Raw genomic sequence first — 25,402 nt, forward strand, 5'->3', positions numbered from 1 at the left:
TAAAACAATAATCACCACCACCACCTCTTTGGATGAGGGCATAAAATGTATCCTCGGTCCTCTGCCAGACGTAAGAGTGATCCCCCTGTGGGTGGGAGCGGTAGAATAACACCCACGGTATCCCCTGCCTGGCGTAAGAGGCGACTAAAAGGGGCCTCAGGGGCTCTGAACTTTGGAGCATGGGTTAGTGACCATGGGGCCCTCAGCTGAGTCCTGGCATTGCTTCTACTTACTTGTGCCAGGCTCCCCAACTTCCATCTATCCTATCCGACCTCCCTTGGACAACTCTTGTTCTTTTCAGACCCCGACGGTATTACGTATGGAGGCCTAGGGAATCTTTCATTTTCACGCCCTTCGTGGTGCTTGTCTTCCTTCGGCCGATACCTTCATTTTTAGAAGTGTCGCACCCCTGCCACTTTTTCTATCTCATTCGTGTTATACAGAGGATGATTGCCTGGTTGTACTTTCTCTTAAAACAATAATCACCACCACCACCACCACCACCGTAAGAGGTGACTGTGGGGAATCTGACAATTTGACCATACCTTCTAGGTGTTTTGTGTTCACTTTATAATAATTTTGTATGTTACTGTTAGTAGCTCGTAAATTCACCGGTACAACGTTTGTCTTTAGCAATGAGAGAGACAATGGCGCCCCCAAGGTGTGGTATCGGCGAGACTATCTACTGCGGGAGGAAGCCACTGAGGTCCAGCTGGATATGGGGACGAACATTTCTCTGAACAGAGTGCATGTCCAGCCAGATCATACTCTAGTCATACAGAACATCACCAAGAACGATACAGCAATCTACTTCTGCCATGGGATATTTGGCCAAGAGATGCAGTTCAAATACAACTACCTCATTGACCGTATGTATGGAAACACATTTCAAATAATAATAATAATAATAATAATAATAATAATAATAATAATAATAATAATAATAATAATAATAATAATGATAATAATAATAATAATAATAATAATAATGCTATTGATTTTTACGTCCTACAAACTATTTCTACGGTTTTCTGAGATGGCGAGGTGCCGGAATTGAGTCCCGCAGGAGTTAGCCTATTTTATATGCCAGTAAATCTACCGACACGAGGCTGGGCTCAGAAGGCCAGCGCTCTGCTATCAGAGCTACTCAACCTGGCACATTTAAAACAGTATTACTATCAAATACAAGTCATTCAGTAAATGATGCTGGTCCGCTTTCTTCGGGATAGTACTGAATTAAATCCTGAGGACGATCTCAAGCAATTGAAATCTCAGGGCCTCCCTCGCAAATGATCTCTAAGTACATTTGTTAAATTTTACGACAAACAATTTTAATACCGTAAATCTGTTTTATTACAAAAGCTAATAAAAACAAATTATTACTATTATTAAACCAATTTTTTAAAATTACACAGTTTACGCTCCAGGGTTGGTTTCTTCCTCGGACTCAGCGAGGAGCCCACTTCTACCGCCTCAAGGGCAGTGTCCTGGAGTGTGAGACATTTGGTCGGGGATACAACACCGGTGAAGGAGCATTACCTCTCTCAGGCAGACTCCCTGTGGGTGGCGGTGGTAGAAAGACACCCACGGTATCCTCTGCCTGTCGTAGGAGGCGACTAAACGGGGCCCCAGGGGCTCTCAACCTGGGAGCGGGGGTTGGCGATCGCGCCCTTAGCTGAGTCCTGGCATTGCTTCCACTTATTTGTGTCCGGTTCCTCACTTTCATCTATCCTTATCGACCTCCCTTGGTCAACTATTGTTCTTTTCCGACCCCGACGGTATTACGTATGGATGCCTAGGGAGTCTTACATTTTCACGCCCTTTCGTGGCCCTTGTCTTTCTTTGGCCGATATCTTCATTTTTCGAAGTGTCGGATTCCTTCCAGTTTTTCTCTCTGATTAGTGTTATATAGAGGATGGTTGCCTAATTATACTTCCTCTTAAAACAATAATCACCACCACCACCACCACCACCGCTCACTGCTCCCGTGTGGTCTTCATTCTATGAACTTCTTTCCTATGCATGTCATCCAGCTTTCAGATTTAGGTTTCTCCTTCGCATCAAGTTTCGATGTCCCCCTGTTGGTGGGGTCGGTAGAATAACACCCACGGTATACCCTGCCTGTCGTAAGAGGCGACTAAAGGAGCCTCAGTGGTATGAACTTTGGAGCGTGGGTTGGCGACCACGGGGCCCTTAGCTGAGTACTGGCATTGCTTCCACATACTTGTGGCAGGCTCCTCTGTTTCATCTATCCTATCCGACCTCTCTTGGTCAACTCTTGTTCTTTTCCGACCCCGATGCTATTAGGTTTGCGAGGGCTAGGGAGTCTTTCATTTTCACGCCCTTGGTGGCACTTGTCTTTCTTTGGCCGATACCTTCATTTTTCGAAGTGTCGGACCCCTTCCATTTTTTCTTTCTGATTAGTGTTATATAGAGGATGGTTCCCTAGTTGTACTTCCTCTTAAAACAATAATCACCACTACCACTAAGATGAAGCAGAGTGGGAGGAAACGACATTAACATATGACTTCATCAGCTGCAGCAATCGTAGCATATCTGAACTGGTGCGTGTTGCTGGCCGTAATCGACCACAACGACTTCTGCCCAAAGTCACTTCTATTTCTCACATTAACTTGAACATGATTGCTGAACCCTGTTTTTGTTACGAAGACACGGTGAACTGAAGAATATGTTTGGCATGGTAGGTGTGCGGTACCCATCTGCCACTTCCGCCTATTCTTCTTTTCATCCTGTTTTTTTAAATTTTTTATTTTTTTATCCGGCATCTGCAGGCGCTCCTTTTATGGTTTCCTAGTTGTACTTCCTCTTAAAACAACAATCACCACCACCACTCCAGCCGTTCTTCTCCCGTCGCTCAAGGTGCTCTTAACCACTTCATTTTTCGAAGTGTCGGACCCCTTCCATTTCTTCCTTCTGATTAGTGTTCAGTCCTACAGTTACCTAGTTGTACTTCCTCTTAAAGCAATAATCACCACCAGCAACACCATCACTTGTACTTGTCTCAACGAAGGGTCTCGGCGGCAGTCCGAGTGTGTAGTCGTACGGTGTATTAGTTATTTTTATTTTTATATTGTAAATAGTGTTAGAATAAACTTGCGTGTTTTAAACCAGTGTGAATTAATTTAGTTTGTGAACTAGCTGACAGGTCTTGCTTTGACCAGCAAAATCAATCAATCAATCAATCAATCAATCAATCAATCAATCAATCAATCAATCAATCAATCAATCAATCAATCAATCAATCAATCAATCAATCAATCAATCAATCAATCAATCAATCAATCAATCAATCAATCAATTTGATATGCACATATTTGTCATGTACAGAAAGATTTGTAGAATCATATGGTGGCACTTAGCTTTCATGCATTGAAACATGAAGTTTCTTTTTCCGGAAGTTGATGGATGTGATTGTTAGTTCGAGAATGAATCAAGATAATGAAGTTCTGACTTGTATTTCCTGCTGTTTTGAAGTCTATTGTACTTGTTTGTCCATAGTGATTCCTGGTGCCTAATTATAGCCTACTTTGATATACTTACTTGGATCCCTTCTTCTAGCTGTTATGAATACATCGGTATCGCCTCTGGTGGGCAATTTGAACGACTGGAAGGAGTACCATGAGAATTACTTGATGCCACTTAATGGGCTCATTCAAGTTCTGATGAGTCCAACATTTGCGGTCTTATACAATCCCATCCGAGTCCAGCTCAAGGCCCGCACCGAGTGGGAAATCTGGGGTCCGTGTGTCGCCTGCAACCGACCACAAGGAGAGCGACGTCGAGTGGGAAAATGTCGTCTCAAGGTCTCCGCTCCAAAATTTGTACGTATACTTTGTCAGTTGTTCTTTACACGAGTCCTAATAATGTAAGTGGAGTAAATATTTTGTTTTACCAAAACTTCATTTTAATCGGAGTAGTCTCCGTGGCTCAAGCGGCACCACGCCGGCCTCTCACCGCTGGGTTCCGTGGTTTAGATCCCGGTCACTCTGTGTGAGGTTTGTGCTGACCAAAGCAGAGGTGGGACAGGTTCCGGTTTTCCCTGTCATCTTTCATTCCAGCAACACTCTCTAATATAATTTCATCTTTCAGTCATCAATCATTGCCCAAGAGGAGTGCGACAGGTTTCGGCAGCCGGCGCAATTCAGATCCTCGCCGTTACATGAGGGATTTATTCATTCCATTCCTGACCCGGTCAATGACTGGAAACAGGTTGTGGATTTTCATTTCATTAATCGGAGAGGAAACACGTGACCAAACTGACAAATTCTAAGAGATATGCAACAAGTCTCCCTTGGTGGTTGATGGCACAGAATACATCCATGGTTATCCCTTGCATGCCATAAGAGGTAATTAAAAGAGAATGACTCTCCCAGGAGGTCTGAATTTGGAAGAGTGAGTTGGTGACCACGGAAACTCTAGCTGAGTCCAGCATTCCTTCATCTTACTCGTCCAGACTCCTCACTCCGTAACCTCGCCCCCTTCCCGCCAGTGTGAACGGGGGCGGTAGAATAACACCCATGGTACCCCTGCCTGTCGTAAGAGGCGACTAAACGGTGGCAAGGGACTCTCAACTTGGGAGTGTGGGTTGGTGACCACGGGGCCCTTACCTGAGTCCTGGCATTATTTGCACGTATTTGTGCTAGGGTCCTTATTTTCACCTACACTATCTGATCTCTCTTGACCAGCACTCGTTCTTTTCCGACTCCAACGGTATTAGGTTTACGAGGCCTAGAGACTACCCCCTGTGAGTAGGGGTTGTAGAATAACAACCACGGTATTCCCTGCCGGTCGTAAGAGATGAATAAAAAGGGCCTCAGGGGCTCCTAAATTGGGAGAGTGGGTTGGTGACCGCAGAGACCTTAGCTGGGTCTTGGCATTGCTTCCACTTACTTGTGTCAGGCGCCTCACTTTTCATCTATCCTATCCGACGTCTCTGGGTAAACTCTTGTTCTTTTCCGACCCCGACGGTATTAGAGCATTCGGGGCCTAGGGAGTCTTTCATTTTCACGCCCTTCGTGGTCGTTGTCTTTCTTTTGCCGATACCTTCATTTTTCGAAGTGTCGGATCCCGTCCATTTTTTTCTCTGTGATTAGTGTTATACAGAGGATGGTTGCCTAGTTGTTCTTCCTCTTAAAACAATAATTACTACCACTTTCTATGACCGATACCTTCATTTTTCGGAGTGGTGAACCCCTTTCATTTCTTCCCTCTGAATAGTGTTAATAGATGATTGTTGCCCTGCTGTACTTCTTCTCAAAACAGTCTTGAGACGTATACCTGTTACCTATTTAATGTGCTTTAATTGATTTCAGAAAAATGTGAGCATCTACAAGAGCGATAAACATACACAGGAGATACTGAGGGGGATTTCTCAGTTGTCTTGTCAGTCCTATTTAGTGGCTGAGCTGTTTCCGAAGATCAGTATGGTGACCAGGATGGTTCCTCAATTCATACATGTCGAATACTGTGTTGGATTCTGTAAACCAGGTAGGTTTATTGTAATCATATTAAAAAAAAAATCTTTTAAGCCTGACTGAGGAGTGCGGTTGAACTCATTTAGCTGATGTTTTTGCTTCTTCTCTCACTGAGTTTTTCTGCCCAGGTGTTAGTGGTTTTTATGTTGGGTTTGTGTCCAAATTGGTGATTTTTTTTCTCGGTCATTGGATTCTGGGAGACTCAGAACATCATGCGGGAATATATCGAAGCTTCCCGAATCTCTTCGCCCCAAGTGCAAACATTTCATTAGTACTCTGAGCATCAACACTCTTCTAAAAATTGGAAAGCTAAAGCAATTGTAGTTATTATTATTATTATTATTATTATTATTATTATTATTATTATTATTATTATTATTATTATTATTATTATTATTATTATTATTATTATTTATCCTTATCTTTATTTTCCTCCAGATCTACAGTATTGCTACCTTATTGATCCGTTAATGGAGAAAAATAATAATGCCCAACCTAGACAAACTTTTATACAGACAAACAAAAACATAAAATACATTCTCATAAAATAAATAAAATAACATGAAATAATCGGCAACTGCTACCAAATGGCCCACGGACAACTCCCTATTCTTCTTCTTCTTCTTCTTATTCTTCTTCTTCTTATTATTATTATTATTATCGAGCAAGGGGCCTCGCAGTTTGAGTCACGTAGTTATCAGCTTGAATTCGGGAGATAGTGGGTTCGAACCACACTGTGTGCAGCCGAGAAGACCGTTTTCCGTGATTTCCCATTTTCATACCAGGAAAATTAATTAAGGCCACGGTCGCTTCCTTCCCACTCCTAGCCCTTTCTTATCCCATCGTCACCATAAGACCTATCCGTGTTGGTGCGACTTAAAGCAAGATTGTAAGAAATAGTATGATTATTATTATTATTATTATTATTATTATTATTATTATTATTATTATTTTACTTTACATTTTATGGCCAAAATAGCACCGCTCCAGTCAATTATACAAAGAATTCGCTTTTCTATGCTTCTAAAAATTTCTTCCTCTCAGATGCCGACATCCTTTCTTCAGATTTTTATCCTTTTATTAATTCTGGTTTGTAGTCTCACATGTGAGTCGTTGAGAATCTTAATTTTGTATGTTTTGTTCTTGAGACAATTTAGTGATATTAGGAGTTAATTAATATCATCTTTAATTTATATGATCCATTTAATCCTGGTATTGCTATTCCATAATTTTTCTAGCAATGTTAGTTTCCGGTGTTCTAATAAGATGTCCAAAAAATGAGATGAGCTTCTTTCTAATTGTGCTCAATACTGGTTCGATTTCCTTATAAACTGTGTTATTTGAAGCTATTTTCCATGAACTTGTTATTACTTTTTTATACTTTCTTTCTTTCTTTCTTTCTTAATCCGTTTACCGTCCAGGGTTGGTTTTCCCTCGGTCTCAGAGAGGGATCCCACCTTTACCGCCTCAAGGGCAGTGTCCTGGAGCGTGAGATTTTGGGTTGTGGGATACAACTATGAAGGAGGACCAGTACATCACCCAGGGGGGCCTCACCTGCTATGCTGAAAAAGGGCCTTGTGAAGGGATGGGAAGATGGGAAGGGATATACAAGGAAGAGGGAAGGAAGCGGCCGTGGCATTAAGTTAGGTACAATCCCAGCACTTGCCTGGAGGAGAAGTGGGAAACCACGGAAAACCACTTCGAGGATGGCTGAGGTGGGAATCGAACCCCTCTCTGTTCAGTTGACCTCCCGATGCTGAGTGGACCCCGTTCCAGCTCTCGTACCACTTTTCAAATTTTTGTGGTAGAGCCGGGAATCAAACCCGGGCCTCCGCGGGTGGCAGCTAATCACGCTAACCACTACACTATAGAGACGGACTGTTTATACACGTTTTAATTCTTCTTTTTTATCTTAATAATTTTATCTATTTCAACTGTATTAGCAGTTCTGAAAATAGTTCTACTTTCATAAGTTATTATTATTATTTTTATTATTACTATTATTATTAAATAAAATAATACCACCGTGGTATAATAACGTAACCAAACTCACTTTCAATTAATAAATAAACAAATTTAGACGAATAATCTCACCGGCGGTTCACACATGATGAGACAGGCAGCGATTGCGGGACTTGAGCTAAATCTGGTGTTACCTTTTCTTACTTGTGCTAGACTCGTCTTTGCATCATTCCTTCCATCGTGCATAGGTCATCCTTCTGTTGTTCTTTTCCGATCCCGACGATGGTAGGTTTCTGGGGGACTTTAGAGTCTTTAGTTTTTATCCAGAGGGGCTTTCGACTTGCGACACTAGCGCCCTGTAGTATAGTTGTGCGATACATGTTAATTATGACATTGCTTCTGTTTTCTTATGTTGGAAAGTTTCTTTCCTTTTGTGGATGTGGGTGATAGAATACGGGCGATAGAATACATCCGAGCGAGTTGACCGTGCGGTTAGGGTCACACAGCTGTGAGCTGCATTCGGTAGATAGTTGGTTCGAAACCCTTTGTCGGTAGCTCTGAAGATGGTTTTCCGTGGTTTCCCATTTTCACACCAGGCAAATGCTGGGGCTGTACCTTAATTAAGACCACGGCCGCTTTCTTCTCACTCCTAACCCTTTCCTATTCCATCGTCATCATAAGATATGTATGTGTTGATACGATGTTTACAAAGCCTTCTTTTTGAGGGTTTGCAGTCTTGATTGAATTTACTTGAATTTAATGCAAAGCCCATAAAATAACTTAGTGTACATTTGTTTTAGATTGAGCATTAATGTAAAACCGGTCTAGAAAGCCAACAATAACGGCCGAGAGGATTCGTCGTGCTGACCACACCTCACCTCGTAATCTGCAGGCCTTCGGGCTGAGCAGCGGTCGCTTGGTAGGCTAAGGCCCTTCAAGGGCTGTAGTGCCATGGGGTTTGGTTTGGTTTGGATTGACGTAAAACACATCAACTGCGAACGATGAAACGTCAACAATTCACTGATATTCAAAAGGCTGAAGCCCAGGTCCATTTTCCTGTTTATGGTGTACTATGCGTGATAATATGGACAAGAACAAATGTACTGCCTCCACATCACAATAATCTTTGTCAGTCTGAAAGTGACTGATGTCATTTCTTATCTTCCTATGTGCGAGGGTGGTATCGCCTGTGTTTGTCAACTCTTGTTCTTTTCCGACCCCGACGGTATTACGTATAAACGCCTAGAGAGTCTTTCATTTTCATGCCTTCCGTGGCCCCTGTCTTACTTTGGCCGATACCTTCATTTTTCGAAGTGTCGCATCTCTTCCATTTTTTCCGTTTGACTAGTGTTAATAGAGAATGATTGCCCAGTTGTACCTTCTCTTAAATCAATAAACATCACCACCACTTTCCTAATAATAATAATAATAATAATAATAATAATAATAATAATAATAATAATAATAATAATAATAATAATAATAATAATAATGTTATTGGCTTTACGTCCCACTAAGAACTTTTTCGGTTTTCTGAGACGCCGAGCTGCCGGAATTTTGTCCCGCAGGAGTTTTTTACGTGCCCGTAAATCTACCGACACGAGGCTGACATATTTGAGCACCTTCAAATACCACCGGACTACCCCTTGTGGGTGGGGGCCGTAGAATAACACGCACGGTATCCCCTGCCTGTCGTAAGAGGCGACTAAAAGGGGCCCCAGGGGCTCTGAACTTTGGAGTGTGGGTTGGCGACCACGGGGCCCTCCGCTGAGTCCTGGCATTGCTTCCACTTACTTGTGCCAGGCTCCTCACTTTCATCTATCCTATCCGACCTCCCTTGGTCAACTCTTGTTCTTTTCTGACCCCGACGCTATTAGGTTTGCGAGGGCTAGGGAGTCTTTCATTTTCACGCCCTTCGTGGCCCTTGTCTTTCTTTGACCGTCATCTTCATTTTTCGAAGGTTCGGATCCCTTCCATTTTTCCCTCTGATTAGTGTTATATAGAGGATGGTTGCCCAGTTGTACTTCCTCTTAAAACAATAATCACCACCACCACCACTACCACCGGACTGAGCCAGGATCGAACCTGCCATGTTCCTTTTTTTCTTGGCCAGTAATTGTTCATTTCTGATTCCGTTCACGCTAGCTTGTGGTTTCGTTCGTCTTCTTATTCTCCTTCTGTTTTTACAGTCTCATTTTACCACTTCAGTCGATCATTTTCTTCGATAAGTTTTCTTTCCGAATTGTCCAGTAATTTTTCATTCGTTCTGATCTTTTCTGTCGTTCCTCGTTTGTAAATACACTTTTCATTGTATGTCGTTTGTCAATTTTTGGTTTAAATCTTATTTATTTTTATGTTCTTTAGTTTCTTTTCATTTTCTGTTTTATTTTTGCAAATCGTCCAGTTATTTCCTACTTGTCACTTCAGATTCCAGAGTTTCTCTGTAATTTTCCTTGGTAATCTAGTTTTTGGTGTCTTCATAATGTGACCAAAGAAAAAAGATCCTCTTCTTCCGTATAACATCTGTAAATAATGATAATAACATTATTGGCTTTACGTTCCACTAACTACTTTTTCGGTTTTCGGAGACGCCGAGGTGCCGGGATTTTTGTCCCGCAGAAGTTCTTGTACGTGTCAGTAAATCTACCGACACGAGGTTGATGTATTTGAGCACCTTCAAATACCACCGGACTGAGCCAGTATCGAACCTGCCAAATTGGAGTCAGAAGGCCAGTGTCTCAACCGCCTGAGCCAGTCATCCTGCCAAAAGTATCTGTGATGGGCTCCAATTCTCTGTACACCACTTCATTTGGCACTATCGACCATTGTCCACCTTTTTGTTATTTTTTATTTATGTTCTAGCTATTCTTCTCTCTATTTTTTTTTTAGGATTTTGTTCGATTCTGTTTCTCTGAGGACTTTAAAAACAGCTCCGCTTCCGTATGTCACCTCTGCTTGAACCATCTGTCATTTCGGTTATTTCTCGTCCAGGTTGGATGTTATAATTTCTCGTAGGTATTTAAATTGTTTCACTGTTTTCACATTTCTGTTATTTACTGGTATGTATTTATTACTAGTGGATCTGTTACCGTTATCTCGTCTTTTCAAATTATATCTGGAGTCCTTTTTTTGTGGTATATTTTGTAGATTTGTTATTTGATTTCTGGCTTCTTGAATGTTATTTCTTAGTAAACCGGGTGAGTTGGCCGTGCGGTCAGGGGCACGCAGCTGTGAGCTCGCATCCCGGAGATAGTTGATTCGAACTCCACTGTCGGCAGCCCTGAAGATAGTTTTCCGTGGTTTCCCATTTTCACACCAGGTAAATGCCGGGGCTGTACCTTAATTAAGACCACGGCCACTTCCTTCCCATTCCTAGGCCCTTCCTGTCCCATCGTCGCCATAAGACCTATCTGTGCCGGTGCGACGTAAAGCAAAATAGCAAAATAGCAAAAAAAAAAAAAAAAAAAAATTCTTAGTAACATTAAGTCGTCCGCGAATCCCAAGCAATTTAAGTTTATTTGAGCTTTCTTGTTTCATTTTGTTATGTTCTTGAGATTTTCCTCGTACCATTCCCTCATCACGTATTCTAGAGCACTGTTGAAAAGTAATGGCGATAAACCCTGTCTTAATAGTAAACGGCTCACATATTTCTCCTCTGAATTTTACTTTAGATTTAATATTCATTTGGTTTTGTTAATTTTCATATTTCTTCTTTTTCTTTATTTGCATTCGAGATTTTGGAACTATTTCTCTTTCTCCTTTGATTAATGTTGTAAGGGCAATTAATATTGTAGATTTTAATGCTTAAGATAAAATTCACCACTACTACCAGTGTTCTTTTTCAGGTGCACTACATGATACTTCAGAAGAAGTACTACCGCTGATGAAAAGAGAGAACTTGGTGTTGATCAAAGGCTCTCAGACAACCCTCGTCTGTCCAAAGTAAGGTATTATATCATTTTACTCTTTTCTCCCTCACCACTATCATTACATACCTCCTAGAACTATGATGTATCCAATTAGATAACCATAAATGTATTAAAATATACTTCATTCGTGTGTGTCTATTATTATAACTTCTTATCATTATAAACATACTGACACACGTAATAATAAAAATATTTTTTATATTTATTTATTTATTTATTTATTTATTTATGGCCTACAATGGACCACCGTAGTCAATTATACAAAAGGATTTTTTTTTAATTTCTTACCTACCAAATATTTCTTCATTCTGACAGATGCTGCCTTCCTCTCTTCAATTGAAAATACCCTCCAATTAGATCTTTTATTGATCTTGTCTGTAGCTTGCTGTGTGTGTCTTGAAGTATTTTAATGTTATCTGTTCTATTTTTTAAGCTCATCTCTTGTTATTTGTAGTTTTTTAATATCATCCTTAATTTCCGTAATCCATTTAACTTTGGTCTTGCTATTCCATAATTGTGCAATTCTTCTTTTTCGTCTTCTTCTTCTTCTAATAATAATAATAAGAAGAAGAAGAAGAAAAAGAAGAAGAAGAAGAAGAAGAAGAAGAAGAAAAAGAATGACGTGTGGCCTACGGAGAGGCCTGATGCAGGTCTTTGGAGTGACGTGTGGCCTACGGAGAGGCCTGGTGCAGGTCTTTGGTGTTGACGCCGTATAGGCTACCTGCGTGACTGTGTGGATGGGGCCCTACCTGAGATGAACTGTAATGCCGAAAACGGCACACATACCCAGCCCACGAGCCATTGGAATTCCAATGAAGGTTAAAATCTCCGACCCGGCCGGGAATCGAACCCGGGCCTTTCTGGACCAAAGGCCAGCACGTTAACCATTTAGGCATGGAACCGGACACTGGCGTCTCCCTGTGGGTGGGGGCTGTAGAATAATACCCACGGTATTCCCTGCCTGTTGTAATAGGAGACTAAAGGGGGGCCGAGGGGTTCTCAAGTAGGGAACTTGGGTTGGCGACCACGGGGCCCTGAGCCGAGTCCTGGCATTGCTTCCACTTACTTATGCCAGGCTCCTAACTTTCATCTATTTTATCCGACCTCCCTTAGTCAGCTCTTGTTCTCGAGGCCTATGGACTCCTCCATTTTCACGCCCTTCGTGCCCCTTCCTTTTCTTTTGCCGATACCTTAATTTTTAGACGTGTCCGACCCCTTTCACTGTTTCCCTCTGACTAGTGTTAATACATGGTTATCCAGCTGCACTTCCTCTTAAAACAATAATCACTACCACCACCACATCTATAGACATTATATATATATTTATTTATTTATTTATTTATTTATTTATTTATTTATTTATTTATTTATTTATTTATTTATTTATTTATTTATTTATTTATTTATTTGTATTTCATGGCCTTCATTGAACCATTTAGTCAATTTTATAAAAAGGGCTCTTCAGGTTTCTGTCAGCCCAGCACTTCTTTATTCTCTCATTCTTAACTTTCTTTCTCTCTCTGAAATAACCCGTCGCATTGTCCGACTTTTGATCTTGGTTGATAGTCTGGTTTGTTTGTCTGTGAATTTCTTGATTTTGTCTATTTTATTATTTAAATATTCTATTCTAATTTGTAGTTCCCTCAAATCTTCCTTGATTTCTGTAATCCACCTAATATTGCTCCTATTGTTCTCTTATTTCTCAATAATTCTCCTGATGATCCAATTTTCTGGTGTCCTGAGTAGATGTCCAAAAAATGAGATTCTTTTCTTCCTGTTTGTGCTCAGTTTTGGTTCCATTTCCTTCAAGACGTGCCCATTTTCTTGATAGTTTTTTTTAATGCACGTTCCGATTCTTCTTTCAGTTTGGAGTAATATGTCTATTTGGGCAGTGTTCGTTGTTTTGAAAATGGTTTGACTTGTGTATGTTATTTCCGGTTGTGTAACTGTTTTATAGTGTTTTAAATTCGTGGCTATTTAGAGGCCCTTTTTTAAAACTGTATGTATTCTTAGTGATATGTTGTGCTCTGGTCAGTTTATTCTATTATGCTGTGCCTGCTTTCCGTTGAGGTTATGTGCTATTACTTTTGCTAAATATTTCTTCTTCTTCGCTTAGGCCTACGATGGACCACGTGGTTCTTAACTCTAGTGAGCTCTTTTCTTCCTCTTAGCCCAGTATTCCTTCATTCTAGCGCTATGGATGTCTTTTCTTTCTTGAGTCCATTTCACTCCCACTCCTGGACGCAGTGATTTACTTGTTAGTGACTGGAGAGAGTCAGATGTCTTGACTAACTTTCTGAATTTATCTCGGTTGTAAATGTCAATGTGATCAATGTTTAGGTATTGTAGGTCTTTCCGTACTAAATTCGTCCATTTGGCATTTGTTGCTTTCCCTCTAGATACAGTGTTGAAGATTCTTGAAGTGAGCCTCTGGCTGTCCATCCTGACTACGTGACAATAGAAGATTAGTCTTCTCTTTCTCATAGCTGTTGTAATGCTCTCTATTTTACTGTACAGTTCCTTGTTGTGCCTGATTCTGTAGCCATCTCCTTCTTTAATGGGACCCATAATCCTTCTGAGGATCTTTCGCTCTTTCAGTTCTAGTTTTCTGAGTTGTCCTTTCCGGGTCATGTTTAGGCATTCTGAGGCGTACAGTACAGATGGTCTTACTACGGTATTGTAGTGTCTAAGTTTAAGATTCAAGGAGAGGGATTTAGACTTGTATATGTTCTTACAAAGATGATAAGCTCTTTCTAATTTAGTGCATCTACTCTTCATTGCAAGATCCTCATTAACATTGCTAAATATTTCAATTTATCAACTAATTTATTTTCCTGTTCGTCCATTGCGATTTTATTTTCGAGTGGTGTAACACGATTTCTGTCTTTTGGAAGGATGTTCTGTGTCCGATTTTCTGCGCTATTTCCTGTAGTGATTTCACTTGTTGTCGGGCTTCCCGAACGTTGTTAGGCAGGGGGGCAAGGTTATTAGGGAATCCCAGGCAGTTTAAACTTATGTTGTCTTTGGATCGTTCAGTTCTGATGTTCTTCGGGTTACCCTTGTACCCCTCTCTTTTTATACGTATTCCAAGGCACAGCAGGAGGTGACAGGCCAATCTGCCTGTCGTAAACCTGTTTTTATGAAGAATGGCTCAGAAAATTCCCCTCCGAAATTGACTTTAGATTTTGTGTTGGTTAAGGTGAAGTCTTAATATCATAAAACGTTCATTATATCCAGTGGGAAGCTCTGAAAGTTCCTTGAGAAGATTGTTCTTGATAGCAAAGCCTATTCTGTGTATTCGGTGCTCATTGGTAGCTTTCCCCTTCCAGAAGAAGCTGTAACCTGCACCTTGTTCATTCAACTGACCTTCATCAGCAAGATGGGTTTCCTGGAGTGTTGTTAGGTCGATGTTGTATCTTCTTAATTTTCTACCCATCATGGCTGTTCTCCTTTCGAGTCTCTCAGTTGCGGGTTCATCATTGAGAATGTTCTTATATTCCACGTTGCAAAAGATAGTTTCTTATTTGTTCGCCGCGTAAAGATGATACCATCGGACGCGGCTATCCGATCGGAAATATTAGTGGATGACTATGTTTAGGGCACCTTTTCTAGCCTCTTCCCCATGTGAGGTGGGCACAGTGGACCCTAAATAGGACTGCTCAGACGTAGATGTAGCGAACGAAGTGCTCTACAGCTACAACGATAAGTAAGATGACCGATCGCACATCTACCGCCAAGTTATCACTAGAGGCTTCCACACATCACAATCCTGTCCTCGTCGCAACTTCTTGATCGCTGCAGGACTGTTGAAAGAAGTCATAAGTTGTTGGAAGACTGCTGTCTGTCAATTCTTCTAAAGCGAGAGTGTTGCTGCACATCAACAAACTCACCTTACTTGATTACTAGGAAATATGTTCAATTGCAAGTAGATGCAAGACGATTCCGCCACTCCAGCCGAATAGTGACACCCTTTCCGCATGACTTGAGGACTTTCTATGCCGTTTGACCACATGTGGTTCATCCACCTTTAGGGGAAGTTTCCCGCCCCAAGGGCAAGTGAGGGTCTTAACCACTAACCGCTACTTTTTGAAGAAAATCGTAGGCGAATAGCGAACGATAAGAGGCGGCGTTGAAAAGAAAACGAGCGAAATAGGAGAACAGTGGCTGCTCCACCCGGGACTCTACGGATTCGAAGAGGAGTTTTGCTTGGAATACTCGTTTTCGAGTGGTTGCTATTGTATTATATTGGTTAAGGTGAGTTCTATTAATTTGATTAATTTTGGATGGAGTCCGAAATTCATTAGATTTATTATTATTATTATTATTATTATTATTATTATTATTATTATTATTATTATTATTATTATTATTATTATTATTATTATTATTATTATTATTATTATTTGCCGTTTGGGCCTACTGAGGACCACGGAGCTCATATCTTTTCGTCACTTGGGCCTTTTGTTTTCTCCTCTTCCAGTAGTCTTATATTTTCTGGTTGTTAGCCAGTTTTCTTTCCTCCGTTCACATAGGTCTGCTGGTTCCTGTGTTCTTCCTACTCGTAACTGACGTTGGAAAAATTCCCCGCTGGATAGCTTGTCGAAACTGTGGGAGGTCATGCATGGACTCATGCGGGATTCCTAGTTGTTTCGTATCCGACTTGACTGAAGAGATCCAGTTGTTCCTGGATGCCTTCGCTCTACCTGCCACAGCGAATATCCTGTTGGTAAGTCTTCAGGGGTTCATGCGGGTTAGGTACCGTTGATGATCGGGCGCCTTTTTCTTATACACGTTACGATGTCTTTCTGATGTTTGTATAACTCTTCGTTGTGCCGAATTGTGTAGGTGCCTCCCTCTTCTCTTACGGGTCCCAGATTCTCCCCAGGATCTTCCTTTCTTTGAGTTCTAATTTCCTGAGAGGGCATTTCCTGGTCACCACGAGACACACTCAGAGGCGTAGAAAACATACGATTTTACTACCGCAATATAGTGCTTGAGTTTTAGGTTCTTTTTTTTTTTTTTTTTTTTTTTTTTTGCAAGTTGCTTTACGTCGCACCGACACAGATAGGTCTTATGGCGACGATGGGATAGGAAGGGACTAGGAGTGGGAAGGAAGCGGCCGTGGGCTTAATTAAGGTACAGCCCCAGCATTTGCCTGGTGTGAAAATGGGAAACCACGGAAAACCATCTTCAGGGCTGCCGACAGTGGGGTTCGAACCTACTATCTCCCGAATACTGGATACTGACCGCACTTAAGCGACTGCAGCTATCGAGCTCGGTTTTTAGGTTCTTGGAGAGGTACTTTGATGCGTAGATGCTTCTGCATGAGTGATAGCAAACTTGGTGCACCTGGTGTCTATGGCTGCTTCTCGCTCTGGTTTTATTATTATTATTACTATTATTATTATTATTATTATTATTATTATTATTACTATTATTATTATTATTATTATTATTATTATTATTATTATTATTATTATTATTATTATTATTATTATTATTATTATTATTATTATTATTACGGGGTTACCCGTGGAACGCAGAGGTGAAAGAATCAACCATACTCCACTCAATTAAACCATCGTCAAGATTCTTGGAAAACCGTTTCTCCACCGTTTTCAAGAATTCCATCGGATTAAACTGCCGGCCATTAAATTTGGGTAATTCAGAGTCCTTCGTACAAGATACGTACCTATTACATATACTGATACCTACTTGGATTTGACTGATCTCCTGCCTTAATTTCACATGACACGTTTTAATTCCTTCTTCCACTACCATTCTGGTATTAACTTCTACTGACTTGAGGTCATCTTTTACCGACTTAAGGTCTTTCTCCAATTTATTCTTCTCATCTATTCGCTTCGCTAAAACATTCTGATTGGTTTTAATTCTATCTATTTCTTCGACTTTATCTTCCACTATTTTTATTCTCTTATCACATTCCTTGCTGTTTTCAACAAATTCTTTCCTAACTACATTAAATCGGCATTCAATTTTCTCAGTCAATTCCAAGCGTTGAGCTTCTACCTTATTGTTGACTTCCTGAATTTCCCTGCTTTGATGGTCAAATTTCTGGTTCAATTCATCTCTTCTACCATTCACAGCACTGCTTAAACTATCAATTTTACTAGACAATTCAACACTCACTGAATTTAACTTCTTACTCTGATTCTCAATCTTACTGGACAGTTCCGTACTAACTGAATTTATTTCACTATTAATACTGGATATTTCATTACTTAGAAAACTCAATTCACTCTTCAACTCTTTACTCTGACTATCAATCGTACTGGACAGTTCACCCTTTAACTCTTCATTCTTACTGTTTAATTCATTACTTAAAAAATTCAATTCACTCTTCAACTCTTTACTCTGACTATCAAGTAGTGATTTAAGCATAATGAGCATTGAAGCCTCGCCTTGATCCCCTACATTCTGAGTTTGAGACGGGTTACTCGGTTCCTCACCTATCGTTGCCGATTGATCTTTCCTACTATCAGCCATTTCGCTATTCTCACTTGAATTAGATAAACTCGATGTGGTGGAATTCTTTTGACTTCTCTTATCCTGATTCATAGTACTAGCAACTTTAACAATCTCTCTAGTTCTCAGTCTTATAATACTCGACATGCTACAACATTTCTTCATACTCCAAAATATACATGAAACATATGAAACTCTTCACTGACATAGTTTGTAGAATTCCATCCACATCTGACAAGTGCACCTACGCTTATAAGCCTAACAGATGTACCAATCATTCAGCCACAAGTTGGGAAGCCAATTGTAATTTTGATAGAACATGATAAACTTTATATCCCAGGGCGTGTACATAATGCTGCGTACTGGTACATCTGCTGCAGGCCTTACCTAACCTCCTGAAACGACTAAATAGGTAGGAACTGCACCTAGGTTTATCAATAACTCCACTGATTCTAAAATAGCTAACTATATTCTTAACAAAATCCGTGCATGAGCACCTCATCAACACACAAAATTATACATATAATACACACATAAAATATTGCTGGAAGGCTCCATATTTACAACAACAACAATAATGAAAACCGTGGGAAAACGAAAGCGAGAACTAAGCTACCATGTGTAGATAGTCCGATGAACAATGTACATGTATGAAGATAAATACCTTTCACTATCTCTATATCAAATCGACTTACCGATTCTCATAATTGGCAGTTATCACATCACACAGATACTGTAGCTTGTAATACTGTGTTCACATATTTTAACACTTGTTGTAAAGATATATACACAAGTCTGAGATAGCTTTCACCAACATATAAGGCCAGACCTCCACAAGTACTACAACACTTAATGCATGCGCCCTCCACAATTTGTTGATCAGCCACTTTCCACGAACATAACAAGACTACGCTCCACGTACGTTTGACGTCCAGTCCATTGCAGCCGTGTCACTCGAGTACCGTGTATCAGCACCACTTCCTTCCCGTACAGTTTGTCAGTTGTCGTTCCTTCATACAGTGTTACTGCTTGTAGTTGTAGTAGTTCCCTTCCGCTGTGATGTCGGAGTATATAAAGACTTCGGCATTCCCCTTCCTCTCAGATGATACGCCTGGATTGGTCCTTGCCCGCCAATCATGAGTGATCTCTAGTCAAAACCAAGCCCTGAACTCATATTTGGTCTCAAGGCAATAACAAACGCTGGGGTATATCACATGAGTCATACAAATTTTCCTAGTATCACAACAAGCTCATCTCATCAGGCTGGGATATATACATGACTCATGGAATTTCCCGACACAAGTACATCACAACAAACACTGGGGTAGCCACATGACTCATCCAAATTACCAGAGTTATTAAAGCAATGTTTTCCCACTCGTGCAAAACAAATTACTCATACCTACATATGTGGATATCTTCCAGCTTACAAATATAAATGGCAAAATATACAAATGAAATACTGATAATAATAATAATGATAATAATAATTGTAACTAATAAATCGAATACTGACAATAATATCTCTAACCTCTACATATAATTCGGGGGTGTGATATATGTACTATCACAAACTATTGGGCCGTTGCGGAAAAGAACAGGTTAAGAAAATGGCCCGAAACACGAATTGAATGGAGGCGAGTACTTGCACTCCTAAATATGCATTCTTAAAACCTAAGGGGCACTAGACCGATGAAACAGCGGCTATTCCCAAACTATGGAGGTGACTCGTATAAGAATAAATTAAGACTTTACGGGAAGGAAGAAAACCAGTTACAAAACGTAGTCACCTCAAACCAATATGAAGCGGAGATCAAGAGGGTACATAGCACTCTATCCCAAATTTACAGTTAAAGATCTTATGCAGTTTTTACATTAGCCGGCAGAAATTACATTTTCAGAAAAGTAGGTTACATAGTTAAAGTTTCGGACCTCTCCCTCGGGTTAAACTGCAGAGCTAGCAAGAAATACAGATGTTAATTGGCCATTACCTTGCTGAAGAACTGCTGCCTGATGAAAGAGGCGCCTCCCGCCTCCTGCTTGACACACACACTAAGTTAGATGACGATCAAATGGCCAAGAGACGTGAAAATCCGCAGTTTATAAACCCTCGGGGAGAGTTCGAGACCTTTCATGAATAATCAAGGCACACCCACAGGGTTTTATTGGTCAAATTTAAAAGTGACACTCAGAATCGAGGAAGAAGCCTGTGATAGGCGGAAAATTAATTACAGAAATTCGTGATTGGCTAAATTCAAAACTGGCGGAAAGAAAAGATCAATATTGCCAACCAAAAATGAATGAACATAATTTAGTAAAAAAACTTACGAATACAAAACTTCTTCAAATCAAAAGTTCTTCCACTTCGCACCAGGCGGCATGATCATAGTTTATTAGCAGTGACATCAGTTGAAGAAAGTCCAAACTTCTTGATGAAGGGCAAACAAAACAAGCAGAAATTCACACAGTACAGGAAATTTCAAGATAACGAAATTTCATTAGATTTCTGACATCTTCTGAGTAAAGGTTTAAGTAGGTCTAGTTTGAAGTTCACGATTTCTCTAGAAGAGGAGTTCTTTTAGGCGCAAGATTTAAATGTACGGCTTAGAGGTGTACTTCACGGTACAATTATTATTATTATTATTATTATTATTATTATTATTATTATTATTATTATTATTATTATTATTATTATTATTTCTGACGTCAATCACATGTACAGAGTAACTTTCAAACGGTCCTTACCTCCTTGTATGTTCCAGAGCTCGAGCGCAGACTGTAGTCACGTGGCTCAAAAATGGAGTGATGATCAATCCAGAGATAGGGCAACACGACTCAGACAGTGCCAGAGTGGTGGTCGATGTGTTCGGCTCCCTCATCCTCCGAAGAGTGACTCATAAGGAAGAAGGGAACTACACGTGTTATATCAACAATGTTAAGATCAAGGAGACCATCGTGTGGGTGTTCTCCCAGTCACAACTCATAAGTGCAGGTCTGTATATACAACACTACTTGAGGTACGAATAAAATAACTTCCTTCGCTTCGTTTTCCACTTCAAAAATCATCTACAGTTTGCTTTACGTCTCACTAACACAGATAGGTCTTACGGCGACGAGGGGATGGGAAAGGGCTGTGAGCGGGAAGGAAGGAGCCGTGGCCTTAATTAAGGTACATCCCCAGCATTTACTTGCCTGGTGTGAAAACGGGAAACCACAGTAAACCATCTTCATGTCTGGCGACAGTCTTCCGAATGGAAGCTCAGAGCTGTGCGACACAAACCACTTTCCACTGTGCGTGGGGGATGGTAATTCTTTTCTGACCCTGACGGTATTACGTATGGAGACCTAGGGAGTCCTTCATTTTCACGCCCTTCGTGGCCGTTGTCATTCTTTGGCCGATACCTCAATTTTTCGAAGTGGCGGATCCCTTCCATTTTTCTCTGTGATTAGTGTTAATAAAGGATGATTGCCTAGTTGTACTTCCTCTTAAAACAATGATCACCACCACCACCACCACCACCACCACCACCACCACCACCACCACCACCACCACCACCCCCAGGGGCTCTGAACTTGGGAGCGTGGGTTGGCGACCACTGGGTCCTTAGCTGAATCTTGGCATTTATTATACTTATTTGCGCCAAACTCCTCACTTGCATCTATCCTATCCGACCTCTCTTGGTCAACTTTTGTTGTTTTCCGACCCGACGATATTTGAGTATTCGATGCCTAAGAGTTTTTCATTTTCACGTCCTTCGTGGTCTTTGGCTTTCTTTGGCCGGTACCTTCATTTTTCAAAGTGTCGGGCCCTGCCATTTCGTCCCCTCTGATTAGTGTTAATAGAGGATGGTTGCCCAGTTGTACTTCCTCTTAAAACAATAATTACCACCACCATCACCACCACCACCACCTGAAGTGTCTTCTTCTTCTCCTCTTTCTTCTTCTTCCTGGCTGGTTGCATCAGACGGTGCTGGCGCTTTAGTGCGGTCCCTGGAGCGTTTGCATCGTGCAGGTGGTACCTGCAGGCCATGAGCCCTGGGTAGCAGCCTCAGGAAACCAGGGAGCGTTGCCTCACCTCTGTGCTACCGTCCGCTGTTGGGAGCGCCGTCCTGGCTTGCGCCTGGGTGGTAGTGCCGTGCAGTTGGTGGGCGTTCCTGGCAGGCGAACTTGGGCGTCTGCGTCCACTTCGCTAATCAGAGCTGGCGGACCTGGGTAGCGCCTTCGCGACACCGGAAATCGTCTCCGTCCACGCCGGTGCTCGCGTCCTCGGACCTAAGTAAGTCATGGGGCACGAGTCCATGGCCATCTGCTTCTACCTCTGCCTCTTGGCAGTTTGTGTGGCGGTCGTTGTCGTATTTGGCCCGATAACAGCTGGCGTCAATGGTTCACCACTCGCGCCGGACAGTTGGTCTATCTGCAAGATGCTGTCGTTTCTGAAGCAGAGAATCTTACCTCTGTCTGCAATTCTGATGGTCTGAGACTGTCGCTTGAAGTGGCTTTGGTAGTATTCGGTGCTGGCGAGATCCTCGGAGCGAATGGTTACGCTCCAGGGCAATAAAGCCTCGATGTCCCGGAAGGCTCGGCGTCTGCATCATAATAGTAGCGCTCAATCAACATATTACTGATCATGTTTTCCTTCAGGCTTTCCTCATTCGTCGGTGTCTTCTTGTGGTAGTAGTCTAACAAACAGCGCCAGCTTGTCCGGGTCAACGTGACCGGTTGGAGCTAAGTCCTTCGTTCATCGCCCAGAATATCTCCACAATTTTTCTTCGGTGTAGGGCTTCCTATCGTCTGCCATCTTTCCTGAAATGAATACCTGAAGAAAACAATAGTACTTGCAAGTAATATACTAATTATTCCTGATGAGTGCTGAGAAGTACTGGACAAATGCTCCTGATAGTACGTAAAATTGCACAGACAAATACCTGGCCAGAGAGAAGTGAAAGTTTAGATAACGATACGACAAACAAGCTTCTGGAGTGGGGAGAGACTAAGCGAGGGGCACTTACGTCCTTCCACTTTCACACTCAGCTTGCTTCTCGGTGATATGAGTATTAACACCAAGTTGTTTGAACTTGGCATAGTATGGGGATGGCATTAAGCGAGATGTCACTCCTTGTAGCGAACTATTTGTTACCACTGAGCAATTTGGTTGTGACTCAGTCACAGAGTCACAGTGTTATAAAATAAAGTCCCTGGTAGGTGTCTGTCTGTATCTGTGTGGGCTAATCACAAGAACCACGGAATGTATTTTGATGTGCTTTTTATCGCTGTATAGAATATTTATCGAGGTAGGTTTACGTATATGAAACATTAATCTACAACAAAAGGAAGCCGAACAGCGGAGATTTTGGTGAATGATACCAACGGAAAACCATTTTCAGGGTTGTCGATGGTGGGATTCGAACCCACCGTCTCCCGAATGCAAGCTCACAGTTACGTGAACCTAACAGCTCGGCCAACGTGATTGGTAAATTGAGAGACTTCGCTGGCCTCACAATGTCATCGCCAGTGTCGGGAAAGAACAAGAATTTAATAAGGGAGATCGGTTAGGAAAATTGAAATTGAGGAGTGGTGGTGGTGATTATTGTTTAAAGGAAGTTTTCCATATTCACACCAGGCAAATGCTTAGGGTGTACCTTAATTAATGTCACGACTGCTACCTTCCCAACACCTCCATCACCGAAAACCTTCGGTGTGTTAATGAGACGTTAAAACACTAACAGACTTGTGTACGTTCTCGTTCCAGAAAGTCTGCGGCACATGGCCTACCTGGGTCTGATATTTGCTCTTCTCTTCGTCTGCTACTGCGGAGGAGTCGCCATCGCATGCAGCAAACGACATACATTTGTTTTACATTGAACTTGAAGTCCTTTCCCCTACGCTGGCGAATGTCCTAGGACGTGAAGATAGTGACCGCTGGGCTCCGTTGTGGGCCTGAAATAGCTTCTTGTGACAAACTCGTAATTATATTTTACAATATCGAACATTAATGGTACTACTTCGTTTGCATACGTCGAACCTGCTTCTATTCACGCATACATTGTTCTTCGGATACTTCGCTTTTTTGTATCATATCTCTGTAACTCTCACATCTTGAACTGGTAGTGAGTTATTTTCTTTCATGTTTTTTTAACACTAGAAACAAGAACAGTACATTATTGAAGTTTTATTATGTTAGATTTAATTTGAGTATATAAAGACATGATGTTATTAAAACATTTTTAATGTGTATAAATTTTGGCACAGTCTCAAAATATCCGAGAAGTGTACTGTAAGTAGCTGCGTAGATGACAGAGACTAAACAAACAATTCGTAAGTTCACTAGCTGGGTGTCCGTACTTCACTACATTGAGAGTGATATCTTCTTCTTCTTCTTCTTCTTCTTCTTCTTCTTCTTCTTCTTCTTCTTCTTCTTCTTCTTCTTGGTTCGAATGGGCCTACTTTCGACCACGCTTGTTCAACTGTTGGGCTTTGATCTTTGCCCAGTATTCTCGCATTTTCTGCTGCTATAACTCATTTCTTTCATCTGTCCAGGGAGTACTTTTCCTCCGGCTTTATTCCTGAAATCCATGAACTTCTTTCCGGGTATGTCATACAGACATGTCCGACTCGTTGGCTGAATGGCCAGCGTACTGGCTCGGGTTCGATTCCCACCCGGGTCGGGAATTTTAACCTTCGTTGGTTAATTCCAATGACCCGGGGGCTGGGTGTTTGTGCTGTCCCCAATATCCATGCAACTCATACACCACACATAACACTATCCTCCATCACAATAACACGCAGTTACCTACACATGGCAATGTCGCGCACCCTCATCGGAGGGTCTGCCTTATAATTGCAGCCCTTTCAAGGACTGCACTCGGCTATAAATAGCGACACGAAATTGTATATAGTACTTCAATGTCCTCAGTTTCTGACAGCCAATTGGTACGAATCTTCTTGTTCTGGCAGAAAATGAACAGGCGGTTGGTCAGTCTTTTGGAAGGCAGTCTTACTATATAGCCCTAGAAAGCTACTTTCCTTTTCCTAGCACAATCAGAGAGCCTCTCTATATGTAGAGCTCGGAATTGTGCTGTTTACAGAATTCCTGATCTTTCTGTACCGGACCTAAGATCTTCCTGAGAATTCTCCTCTCGCTGACTTCCATTTTCTCCATCAGACATCTTCGGTTCAATGAGAGACACTCTGTGGCAAACAGAGCTTCTGGTCGTATGACTGACGTGTGGTGCTTCGTTTTCAGGTTGTATGACGTTTTTTTTATAAGTGTTCTTTGTCAGTCTGTTATAAGTGTTCTTTGTCAGTCGATAGGCCAGTTCTAACTTATTGACTCTCATGGATAATGATGCTCTTTCTGATAGGCTGGGTTCAGTCCATTCACCGAGATAAATAAATTTCTTTGTCATTTGATTTTCTCCCGTTCTAGTAGTATCTCTCTGCTAGCTTCTTTGGTGTTGGTGAAAAACTCTGTTTTTCAACGACACTTGAAGACTTCCCCTGTGGGTGGGGGCGGTAGAATAACACCCACGG

At 41.4% G+C, this 25,402-nt stretch overlaps 1 protein-coding gene across 1 annotated transcript; it reads left to right on the forward strand.

Annotated features, from left to right (window-relative positions):
* Positions 1-703: 703 nt before the first annotated feature.
* LOC136880844 (uncharacterized) lies at positions 704-23,734 on the forward strand. The gene is made up of 6 exons (XM_067153388.2): positions 704-869; positions 3,580-3,842; positions 5,334-5,508; positions 11,303-11,399; positions 20,635-20,864; positions 23,622-23,734. Exons 1-6 carry the CDS (start codon positions 719-721, stop codon positions 23,732-23,734), a joined length of 1,029 nt encoding a protein of 342 aa, XP_067009489.1. The 5' UTR covers positions 704-718.
* Positions 23,735-25,402: the final 1,668 nt, after the last annotated feature.

The sequence above is a fragment of the Anabrus simplex genome, chromosome 9, assembly GCF_040414725.1.
Source record: "Anabrus simplex isolate iqAnaSimp1 chromosome 9, ASM4041472v1, whole genome shotgun sequence".
Lineage (NCBI taxonomy): Eukaryota > Metazoa > Arthropoda > Insecta > Orthoptera > Tettigoniidae > Anabrus > Anabrus simplex.